The sequence below is a fragment of the Cordyceps militaris genome (genome assembly GCF_000225605.1).
Source record: "Cordyceps militaris CM01 unplaced genomic scaffold CCM_S00006, whole genome shotgun sequence".
In the NCBI taxonomy this organism is placed as follows: domain Eukaryota; kingdom Fungi; phylum Ascomycota; class Sordariomycetes; order Hypocreales; family Cordycipitaceae; genus Cordyceps; species Cordyceps militaris.
Window position 1 is genome coordinate 1,148,773 of NW_006271974.1, and position 12,601 is coordinate 1,161,373.

At 36.2% G+C, this 12,601-nt stretch overlaps 2 protein-coding genes across 2 annotated transcripts; both read left to right on the plus strand.

Moving 5' to 3' along the window:
- Window positions 1–9,125: 9,125 nt before the first annotated feature.
- Window positions 9,126–9,961, plus strand: CCM_07654 (sorting nexin-like protein; the record flags this gene model as incomplete). Its single annotated transcript, XM_006672794.1, has 3 exons — window positions 9,126–9,584; window positions 9,658–9,836; window positions 9,898–9,961. The coding sequence occupies 3 exons, from the start codon at window positions 9,126–9,128 to the stop codon at window positions 9,959–9,961; spliced, it is 702 nt and encodes a 233-aa protein (XP_006672857.1).
- Window positions 9,962–10,834: 873 nt separating this feature from the next.
- On the plus strand, window positions 10,835–12,361 carry CCM_07655 (IQ calmodulin-binding protein; the record flags this gene model as incomplete). The annotated part of the gene is made up of 1 exon (XM_006672795.1): window positions 10,835–12,361. The coding sequence occupies one exon, from the start codon at window positions 10,835–10,837 to the stop codon at window positions 12,359–12,361; it is 1,527 nt and encodes a 508-aa protein (XP_006672858.1).
- Window positions 12,362–12,601: the final 240 nt, after the last annotated feature.

A 12,601-nucleotide genomic window follows, 5' to 3' on the forward strand; every position in this document is an offset into this window, starting at 1 on the left:
CTATATATACGCCCCTATATTACCTAGCTTCTTTCCTACTTTATTTTTATCTATTTATTACTATCCCTCCCTACTCTTTTAAAAGATATAATAGCCTAGTATAAGACCTACGTTTTATACTCCCCTAATTTAGGATAGCTAAGGAAGCTTTATAGGATCCTAACTATATTATAAGTAATATAGATATTAAAGTTAAAAGTAAAAAGAAAATATTAGCCTTATTAAAAATAAAGAAACCTAAGTAAAGTATCTTAAAGTCTAAAGAGGATAAGGTATAATTATTTAATATAAATAAGCCCTCCTAATATACTCTTAAGAAAGTAAGTAAGGAAGGCCTTATAGATCCCTATAAAGCCCCTAATACCCTAGATTTCTTTTTTACTCTCTAGCTTAAAGATAATAATAAGGATACCCTAGGCCCTAACTAGAAGAAGTTTAAGAATAATAACCCCCTAGCTACTTATTTAATTTATAATACTACTTCTAGTTTTATCTTACTTAATAGGTTTAAGTTTTCTTTCCCTATAGGTAATAAGGGTAAAGTAAGAAGAAAGATAGTTAAGGTCTATAATACTAACTATATAAAAGGATACTATAAGGCTAATAAACCTAACTATAGCTTTATTAATAAGTTAAAGAAGAAGTAGTTAAAGTAGACTATAAAAAGTATATTATAAATATAGAAAGAACCCTATAAGTTATCTAATAGCTAATATATTCTAGTTATTAGAGTAGAGTTAGATAAAAGGAGTAGTAAAGATCTTAATATACCTATTACTAAGAAGACTAAGATATCTAATATAGATAATATTAGTAATAATTAAGATATTATTTAGCTAGCTAGCATCCTAGCTCTAATAAAGAAGACTTCCTAGATATATACTAGAGGAAGGGTTGCTTATAATACTATAAGACCTCCCCTCTTTAAGAGAATACCTATTACTTATTAGCCTAGTAATATAGTTAAAAACTAAAATAATAAAGCTAGTAATAACTTAGAAGTAGTTACTAGATATATAGTAAACCTTAATCTAATAGATAATAGTAAGTTTAAAAACAATCCTATAATATAAAATACTCTAAGGTTATATAAGGAGTGCCTACTATTATAATATAGACTTAGTCTACTCCCTAATATTCCTTAGCTAGTATATAATAAGGTTAGCTAGTAAGAGTCTAGAGGAGAGCTAGCTAGACTATAGGGCCTATTGCCCTTTATAATACTAGTTAAAGAACCTAAAGGTATATTTTACTCTTACCTTTTTTATATATTTAATTCCCTTATTAATATTTATTAGTTATAGTTAATCCTATACTTAAGACTATATAGATTACCTTAGTCTATTATAATATAGCTTAATAGCTAATAAAGATAATATCCCCTTACCTATAATAGTATTTTAAGATTTAATTAAATATAATATACTATAAAAGCTTTATAATAGCTAAATAGTTTAATACTTTATTACTTTTAAAGCTTTACTTTTACTAATATATTAGCTTTAGGATAGAAGTAAGAAATATAAGTATTACTATTAAATAGTAAGCCTTTAATTATTTAGGAAGTTTATAGGGTACTTAATCTATTTTAACTTACTTCTTTTTTTTAGTATAATAACTTATATTTAGGTATTAGGTTTTTATTTTATAATAGCTAGGATCTTAAAGAAGGATAGGTAGTGTATATATATATATTTAGGGAGTGTTTCTTAAGCTAGGTTTTATACTAGGGGAAAGATTACTTTCTAGGGAATATAGGTAGTATAGTATTATAGTTCTTTTTCTTTTTAAAAGTCTAAGAATTATAATAGTAGTATTTTTCTAGTAATTAAAGGTAGATAGAGGAAGCTTTAGGGTAGTTTATAATATATAGTGTGTATTACTAACTAGATAGTTTAGTAGTTATATTATATTCTATACTAGTTTACTTACTTTATTTAAATTAAGCTAAAAACTTAAATTGCTTATAATTTTTTAATATACCTTTCCTACTACTATAGTACTTATAAGCTATATATTCCTTATAGAATAGTAATATTTATTACTAGCCCTTATTAATCCTTACTTTACTATTATATTATAACTATATATCCTACTATAAAAAGGGTACTAGATACCTATAAAGGAGTAAATATTATAGAAAGAGTATATATTATATATCCTATATATATTAGGGTATTTTTTTTTAATAGAAAAAAAGGAGGTAATATACCTAAAAAGGAACCCTCTAATATAGAATAAGCTAGTCCCTCTATATACTAGTATAGTAGAAAGTTCTATATTCCTTACTATAATAATAGTATAGTAGGGATTAATATAAAACTTCTATTCCCTATTAAGGTATATACCTCTTTAGAGGGAAAGTAAGAAGGAGGGGATAGGTATAGGTATTTTTTATTTTCCCCCCTATATACTTTTATTTTCTTCTTCCCTCTATTATTATATACTAGGTCTAACTTACTACCTATCCCTTTTCTCTCTTATTCCTAGCATTTTCCTAGCTATTCTTTATTTTCTATATAATATAGCCCTTATTACCCCTCTTCTTCTATTTAATACTAACTTAAGAGATAGCTATCTTATATTATAACTAGCAGTATATAAACAGGATTATTAAGGTAGGTATAAATAGGGTATAACTTTTATATAAGCTATAGACCCTAGCTACTAGCTATTCTCTAGTTTATATATAGTATAGCCTTTATTACCTCCCTTCTTCTATTTAATACTAACTTAAAAGATAGCTATCTTATACTATAACTAGTAGTATATAAATAAGACCTTTACTAGTATGCTAATTACCTTAGTAATTAGTTATGTTAGAGGCTATAGCTATAAGGACTTAGAATTCCCTAATATAGTCCTTTTTAAAATTAAATAAGACCTTTACCTATATACTAATTAGCTAAAGATAGTATTTAACTACTTTAGTAATTAGTTATATTAGAGGCTATAGTAATATTCCTTTAGTAGTATATCTAATAATAAGTTAAATATACTACTACTAATAGTAATAACTCTAAAGTAATAACTAGGTATAGGTTAAATAACTCTATTATTTAAATATATTTAGCTTAAGAATAGTATAAATATTTTTAATGCTTAGTAATTAGTTATATTAAAGGCTATAGTAATATTTCTTTAGTAGAAATCTCTAATAATAATTTAGATATACTATTACCTATAGTATTAACTTTAAAGTAATAACTAGGTATAGGTTAAATAACTCTATCCTCTAAATATATTTAGCTTAAGAATAATATAAATATCTCTAATGCTTAGTAATTAGTTATATTAAAGGCTATAGCCCCTTTAAATATAAAATAAGAAGATACTATAAGTCTATCTTTAGTTACTATAGTAGCTATATATACTAAAAAGATAGTAGTATTATAGTAACCTAGACGTTATATATAGATAGTTATCTATATAGAATACTCCCTAACCTTTTAGAAGAGAATAATAATAGTCCTTTTTTTAGCTACTAACTATACCCTATAGTATTATACCTCCTATAGATCTAAGACAACTTTACTAAGGCCCTAGGTGTAATTCCTATTACTTATAGGGCATTACTACCTATAGTAGCGTTAAGAGATTCTAGGCTACTATACATATAGAGGGTACTAGCTATAGTAAAGCTAAAGCTAGGTATTAAGGTTAAGAGGTAGTAGTAGTATAAAGGCTAGAGTATTAAATATTATATAAGTATAGGTAGTAGGTAGATAAGTATAAAGATAAAGCTAGATAGTAAGTATTATTAAATTTATATAGATATAAGTAAGCTAAAGAAGAGTATAGAGAGGAAGCTAAATAGTAAGTATTACTAGATTTATATAAATATAAATAAGCTAAAGAAGAGTATATAAATTTTTAGCTTAATAAGTATATAGTATAACTATATCTCTTATCCTATATATACCCTATTAGTCCTAATACTATAACCTATTTACTAATCTAGATATACTATTAGTAGATAATATTAAAGCTTTTATTAAAGTTACTTATTAAAGATAAAAAGACTAAAGATAGTATCCTTAACCTAACTTATAGGATAATAACCTAGTATATAAGGTTATATACCCTATAGTATACTACCCTTTATACCTCCTAAGCCTATATATCCTAAGCTTAGCTTCTATATTATAATTTAATATATTAACCTTAAATAAAGCTTACTACTCTTTATATTTATCTCTCTCTATTTCTATTACTTTACTTAGTATATAATATAGTAGTAGTATTACTCTACTATATTTAGTATAGTAATATAGGCCTATAAAGCTAAGATTAAGAAGAGACTAGAAGCTTATATTATTAAAGCTTATAAGGTAATATACTAAGTTACTAAGATTAATCCTATATTTGCTAATATAATTTGCTACTTTAATATCTTAAAGTTAGTTAAAACCTTAAATACTAACTATAATAGAGATTTATATATTTTAAAGCTACTATCTCTATTAACTATATTTATCTATAGATAGACTTAAGCTACTATCTTTATTAACTATGTTTATCTATAGATAGACTTAAGCTATATATACCAACCTAGTAATAAATAGTAGGCCCTTAGTAGCATAGAAGATAGGGGAAAATTAGCCTAGATTAGTAAGATTAGAATACTTAAAAATAGTAGCTTAATAGTAAAGAAATATAATATACTAAGTTACTAAGATTAATCCTATATTAGCTAGTATAATTCGCTACTCTAACATCTTAGATAGTCTAGATTAGTAAGATTAGAATACTTAAAAATAGTAGCTTAATAGTAAAGAAACATAATATACTAAAGTCACTAAAATTAATCCTATATTTACTAGTATAATTTGCCTAATATCTTAGAAAGTCTAGATTTAGTAATAATCTAAGTTAATAATCTAGAATACTAGGTATATTAAGACTTTTATACCCTATTTAGAGATATAAACCTTATTATTATACTAATCTATTATTCTATTTACTAATATAAGTTTTAGTATTACTTCTACTATTATACTACTTTATTATTCTATTTACTAATACCACTTTTAGTATTACTTCTACTATTATACTAAACTATTATTACTATTATATTACTCTATCTTTCTATTATTCTATTTACTAATATTAATTTAATATTACTTTTACTATTATACTACTCTATTATTCTATTTATTAATACTAATTTTAATATTATTTTAAAGGCTTTATTATTAAACTTAGTATAGAAAAGATAAAAATAAAGTTATTAAATAGGATTTATATATATAGGTAAGGAATAGTAGTATATTATTTATACTAATACTATAATATATATTAATAACTAGGGAATTCTTATTTCTTAGTAAATATCTTAATAACTATATCTACTAGTATAAAATTATAAATAGTAAATATAAAGTTAATCTATACCCTTACTAAAGCCCTTAGGATAAGGGTATAATTATATAGAGCCTAGAGTTCTAGTAGGATAACTAGCTCTTAAAGGAACTTCTATCTTATTAGAGCTTATTATAATAGGGGAGGTTAGTATAAGGGAAATAATATTTAAGTAAATAAGATTTAATATAGAGTTAAGGTAGATAAAGGTAAGGTTAACCTTTTCTTTAATAATATACTACTTAGTATAGTTAAAGTTAAAAGCATTAGAGCCCTTATATAGCTACTAAAGTAGGTTATTAAGCTCCCTAGCTTTTCTCCCTTTTTCTAATAATATACTAATTAATTCCTTTCCTTATTACTAGCTCCCTTATCTCCCCTATAGCTTTAATAATACCTAGACACTACTAGTTCTAGCTTACTAGCTACTCTAGTATAACCTATCTTATTATAGTATTAGCCCCTATAATATTAATAATACCTTAATACTATTAGTTCTAGCTTATTAGCTACTTTAGTATAACCTATCCTATTATAGTGTTAGTTAATAAGGCCTATCTTAAGTATAGGTAGTACCTTAAGGGCCTATACTAGGAATATAACCCTTAACTTAATAACCTACTTTAATAGCTATATAAGGGCTTTAACTTACTAGCTACTCTAGTATAACCTATCCTATTATAGCGCTAGTTAATAAGGCCTATCTTAAGTATAGGTAGCACCCTAGGGGCCTATACTAGGGATATAACCCTTAAGGGGGAGGAGCCTAAAGTTCTAGTAGGACTAGCTTAAAGCCCTAGGATAAGGGTATAATTATATAGAGCCTAGAGTTCTAGTAAGTTAACTAGCTTCTTTAAAAAGGTAGCTAAGTTAGAAAAGAGTAATAGCCTAAGGTAGCCTTAATAATACTAAAGCTAATATAATATTCTCTTATAGAGTTTTATTAGTATTATATTTATAATAATACTTTTAGAATATTATTAGAAAAAGCTACTATATAAAGTATAAAGTAAAGAGGCTCTTATAATACCTAAGGATAAGTAAAAAAAAATAATTATAAGTAGGAGTTAAACTTAGACCTACTAATAAAAAAATAAAAAAATAACCCCTATTATTACTAATCTAGGTAGTTAATTATATTAAAGGCTATATAAATAAGCTATCTTTTTTAATATATAAGGTAATATATATTATCTTATATTACTATAGAATTCTATAGGTATAGTAGTAATAAATATCTACTAGAATTACCTATCTATTCTAGCTTTTAATATTAGCTATTATTATCTTTATCTAGTTAAGTATAATATCTAAAGAATATAGGTATATCTTAAATACCTTAAAGCTACTAGCTTAAACCTTACTAAGTAAGAGATTTATTTTAGTATACTTTATAATAAGATTTCTTTATATAGGCAATAGATCTAACTTAGAAATTATTTATAACTAGTATACTATATCTCTTATAAGGTATTATAATTTACTTAAGATATTCTAAGCCTTAATATTACTTAGGTTTTAAAAATATATTATATAATAGTATTACTATACTTACTATATATAGTAATAATAAATATCTATTTAAAGCTACTAATTTATATTAAAATCCTAATTTATATTATAAATACTAGTCTATTATAAAGTATTACTATTTATTTATATAATATATTAAAAGGTTTAATATTAATTAAGTATTTAAAAATATATTTTTTAATAGTACTATAGTATTTACTATATATAGTAGTAACTAATATTTATTAGAATTCCCTATCTATATTAGGATACTAACCTATATTAGCTTATATTAGCCTATTAGGAGGTATTATAATTTTCTTATACTATGTGTCTAGGACCCCTATATATACGTATACACCTAGCGATATGCCTAAGGACTAAAATATCTTATAGCCCCTATCAAAAAATGGGCCTTACGCGCGTAGGTAGTTAACTGCTGTGTGACCTATCACGCATTCACAGCAAAGCCGCACTTGTGAATGAAAATCGAACTTGTTACTATCATTTTGAAGATGAATAAAACTAGCCTCTGGGTTGGAGTGGCAAGCAAGATATGTACCCGCACGGCCACGGCGTCGCTTGCCCTTGGGCGCCACTAGATGAGAGCTCATCTTACTGGAACAAAACATGCCATGATTCGCTTCCTCGTCTTGAAATCTAGTATATTTTCCCTTTTTCTGGTACATTTTCACAATGCAACTACCGGCACCGTGACGAGCAACCGACCTTGGAAAAAACTTCTTCGTCGGATGCACACAGACGGCAATGGGAACAAAAAAAAACTAGTTCAAAGGGGAAACAAGGAACACACCAAGGTATCCAGGGCCAGATGACATGGCTTGCGCCATGAGCAGGGGTCTCCATGCTCTCACAAGCCTGACCGTTGCGGCGCGGCGCGAAAACGGGGCAGGCCTCGTCGTGATGCGCAACTCGCATCATAACACGAACGGGAAGAGAAAGGAAAAAAAGAAGAGGTCACAAGGTCAAAGAGAAGATAGCACAGAGCTTTCCGGCGAAGAGGCGGCGCAGAAATACGACGTCCCTTGTGGCCATTGCCGCAATACGAAGCAGATGGTCATGCTACTGTCGACATCTTGACATCGTGCAGGCAGCGTGCAAAACACCCATCTACTGCATATTACATATTACCCTGTAGGCGAGTGTCACTGCAGATGTCGCCACTGTGGCTTTTTTCCTGCAGAAATACGCTCGAGGCTGTCATCCATCATCTAGTATCCGTAGCGTCATTGTCGATCCGATGCAGAATACGAATTCCATGGCGCGCTAAAAATCGAGGCTCCCTTTTCAATATGCTGGCCTCATAGTAAAAGCATACGGCCCTGAAGATATCGGGAAAGCGACACCTTGTCGCATAAAAATGAGGCCGGTCCATGCTTACGCCATCCCCGTACTATTCATCTGTACACTGTATTATTAACTACAGTATGTCCTGTAGCTAGTTACATAGCCTCCGCCACTGGGTGTCATCAGACATGTTTTACAACATCTCTGCATGTTCCAGCCTCCCAGTCACTAACTACAGACACCGAATACTTATACTGGTAGTAGACCTCAGAGCCAAGTGCCGTGACCGGCTGCGAAGCCATTCTAGCAGTCCTTTGCACGAACCGTTGTTTTATTTACCGGATTCAACAGTCTTGATCACTCCGCACCTCCCTTGGCTCCTATAATGACGTGGTAAGAAGAACTGGTATCAAGCTGTGCCAGAAAGGAGACAGCTTTTCAACACTGAGCTAAGGAAAGCCATCACCTAAGGCCTTCCCCTCATCTTCTCGACGCAAGCAGGCCCAAAGATGGCATGATATCTCCCAACATCTACACATGTCAATCTCCAGGACATTCCATCATCCGTGTGTGAGATCGGACGCACCATTATGCACTACGGAAGGCAGCTCGGCGCCGGCCCCACACTCAAAAGTCTGGGGAGTTAGCGCCGGCTTTGGATTCGCAACTGCAATATTTTTTATTCACCTTGGCGTGACATGACATATTGCTTATTATCTAGTCGCTGCATCTCTGAATCGCGGTACTGGCACAGCTTCGACAATCTCCGGTGCTGCTTGCGAACATTTTCTCATCATCTGACCGACCGCCGATACGACCCCTCCTCTCCCAGTTAACCTGCGACGACTCGCCCCCTTGAACCGCCATATTACTTGCTCGCTACCTGCGCGACTGGCAGCGCCGTGTGATTTTTACTGTGCCGCACGCTGCGCATATCTGCCTGGATGGAAGTGAATCTGAGTCACGGTCATGCTGGGGAGAACGGGAAAGGAATTGCCGGTGGCCCAACGCTGGGCGAGGCCGCGACACTGGGCATGCCTGATGGTGGCGGCGACGCCGCCGCGCCGCAGCTTGGAGGACCACCAGAAGGCGGTATAGACGGCGACGAAAACGAGGCGGCAGGCGCCATTGACTCGACACTACACTCCACGCCGTCCATCACCATGCCACCATACTGGCAAAATATGCCCTCGCGGCAGCGCGCGGCGTCGACCCATTCATCAGACTCTGGGCGGCCGACGGGAGCCATCTTGCTGCTCGACAACGAGGCCGACGACGAGGAGGCTCGGAACAACGCGTGCTGGGCGAAGAGCGTGGAAATCATCGACCACACAGTTGTGAATGGCGGCGCGACGAGCATCGGCGCCTTTGTTGTGTGGAACGTGCGGGTAGAGACTCTTCAGGTGCGCACCCCTCTCAGCCTACAGCCCCAGCCCCGGGGCTGAGTGGACTCATGATGCTAATCAATCATGGTAGGGGAGCTACATGAACATTCGGAAGCGGTACTCCGAGTTCGACGCCTTGCGTCACAGGCTGATGCAGTCGTTTCCCAACTTTGACGCCGCGGTGCCCAGCCTGCCGCCCAAGAGCGTAATATCCAAATTCCGGCCGAAATTTCTAGAAAAACGACGGGCAGGTTTGCAATATTTTCTCAAGTAAGGGCGTCTTGTATCGAGTTTTCTTTTGCACAGGGCGGCACGCTAACGGCTCGACTAGCTGTATCATTTTGAATCCCGAGTTTTCGGGTTCGCCAGTCTTGAAGGACTTTTTGTTCTCGTAGCAACGTTGCCACGGCACCAAATTAGCGCTGCTGCTGTTTTCTCTTAACTTTGACTGTCCATACTTGATAGCGTCTGACAAATTTTTGCATACCAATTTTATTACATGATGTTTTGCGAAAGAGGAAGAGAGCGGCAAGAGCAACCACGAATACTGTGGCTGGGGTTGGTGAGTATTATAGCCTTGTTGTACAAATTACTTGTCCTGCCACAGTGCCACCACAACCCAGCGTTTCGCCTTGCCCAGTTGGGCGCCAAATTTCCCCAACTGCCTTGCAACCTTGTATAAAGTACCTACCTACCTGGCTTTCAGCGGAGGCTGTAATCGTTTGGAGAGCCATCAGCCTCAGCACACAGTATTACACAGTACACTCTCCCAAGAGAGGCGCCCACGTAACTAGAAGAGGGTCGCGTCCAGTGGCTGAGTCGCTGCCAGGCACACCTCATGCGCATGCGCCTGCCCGCTCAATCCGACGATGATGACATGGCTCTTACATCTGATAACGCAGACCTCGGAGTGGCCTTGGATCTCAGCAGGGCCGGATATATATACACACGTCAGCCCTGTCCCTGAATACTTGGCCGCAAGCCGCCTTGCGCTATAAAATCAGATCTCTCGGCAGTTTGCTCTCCGTCTCCCACAGTCCGAACTAGGAGGCTTGCACTCCAACTTCAGTTCAACGTTCAGCTGAAGCCTGAGGGTCAGCCACCACACTGCCGCCCAGGGACGTCAAAGAAACTAGTGATACTCCAAGTTGGCGACTAGGCCCCTTCTCTGGGCTTGCATTTGATAGGGTCTGAAGGACCACGAGCTCCCTCTCCCCTGTCACTGCCAGAGCCACGGCCCCGCCGGCGGCGGGCTATATAAGAGCAAAATGGCTGCCTTTGAAGCTACATGTTCTCCAACAGCAACGGACTCGATACACAACGCATACATGGCTTCGCTCGTGCCTCCCTCGAATGACCGGTTCCAAGAAATTGCGCAGATACAGTCAGCCAAGGAAAAGGAAAGTCGCAAGAATATCAAGGAGCAAAAGACGTTTCCGACAGGACCGATGGACGAGAACAGCCAGGATGCAGCAGCCAGGATGATTCAAAAAACGTTCCGAGGCTACCGTGCACGCAGAGAAATGGACGGTTACAGCATCAATCCCGGTGCGCGTTGGGTCGCCGCCGTCCGCGACGCTCAGTTTCGTGAAACACACCGTCCACGACCACGTCCGCTCTCACCAACCGCATCTGTCACTGGAGCAATGCGACCTCCATCGGCCGGCGCTCGACAGAATTGGAAAAAGGCCGCTACGGTGGCCTTTCGAGCCGGTCGTGACGCTTCGGACAGCGAATCAGACTGGGATTCGGAAAGCACGGATGCGACCAGTGTCGAAGACAAGGCTGCCAAAAGACAAAAGCGCCACGCTGAAAATGCGAAGCGCCGGGCGGAAGCGCGCACCATGGGACTGCAGTATTTCTTGGAAATGATTGATGTGAAGCACCGCTACGGAGCCAATTTGCTTGTATACCACGAGGAGTGGAAACGGTCCGACGCTCAGGAAAATTTCCTCTTCTGGCTCGACGATGGAGCTGGTCGCGATATTGAGCTCGATGCCTGCCCCCGCGAGCAGCTAGAGCGAGAACGGGTACGATATTTGTCGCGAGAGGAGAGACAGTACTATCTGGTCAAGGTCGATAAAGATGGAAGGCTATGTTGGGCCAAGAACGGTGCTATGATCGACACAACGGAGCAATTCAAGGACAGCATCCATGGCATTGTCCCAGTTGACGACACTACACCCGCATTTAAGCCGGCTGCCAATCCCTTGGCAGACAACTCAGATTCGGATTCGGATTCTTCCTGCGAGTCCAGACGCGAGGCTGATCGTGCCACCAAATACGCAACCCCAGAGTTTGACAATGCCTTGGGCGTCAAAAAGATTCACCACCTGTCGACGGCGACCATCATCAACAAGCTGCTGCGCAAATCTGTCCGCAAGAATTGCTGGATATTTGTCGCCGACACTAACTTTCGACTCTACGTCGGCCTCAAAGACTCTGGTGCCTTTCAGCATTCATCCTTTCTGCAGGGCAGCCGCATTTCCGCCGCTGGGCTCGTCAAGATCAAGAATGGGCGCCTGCAGTCACTGTCGCCTCTGAGCGGACACTATCGGCCACCGTCCTCGAACTTTCGGTCATTTTTGAAAAGTTTAAAGGCGGAGGGTGTCGATACAGGCCACTTGACGATTTCCAAGTCGTATGCCGTTCTCGTTGGGTTGGAAACGTACATCAAGACGACGAAGAAGAGCAAGAAATTTGTGGACGGACTAATGCGAAAGAAGGGAGAGACGAAGGGTACTGGGGCGGCGCAAGAAGCCATGCGGAAGCTTAGCATCAAGGCAGGGGAGTAACTTTTGTTTTTTTGTCTAGTGAGGTTGAATACCACTTACGTTTACTTGATTTATCTTGTCCTGTGTCTCTTAGATGCCTGTCCGCGAAACCTCAACCAGACAAGTAGATGGAGACCCTCAAAAGTCAAACCGAAATATACCTCGGCATCAACAAGAAGAACATAAATGTACACAGCTGTATTGCCAGAAAACACGGTGCAGCTTGCACACCCAAATTAATCAGTGTCTAGGGTAGCGAAA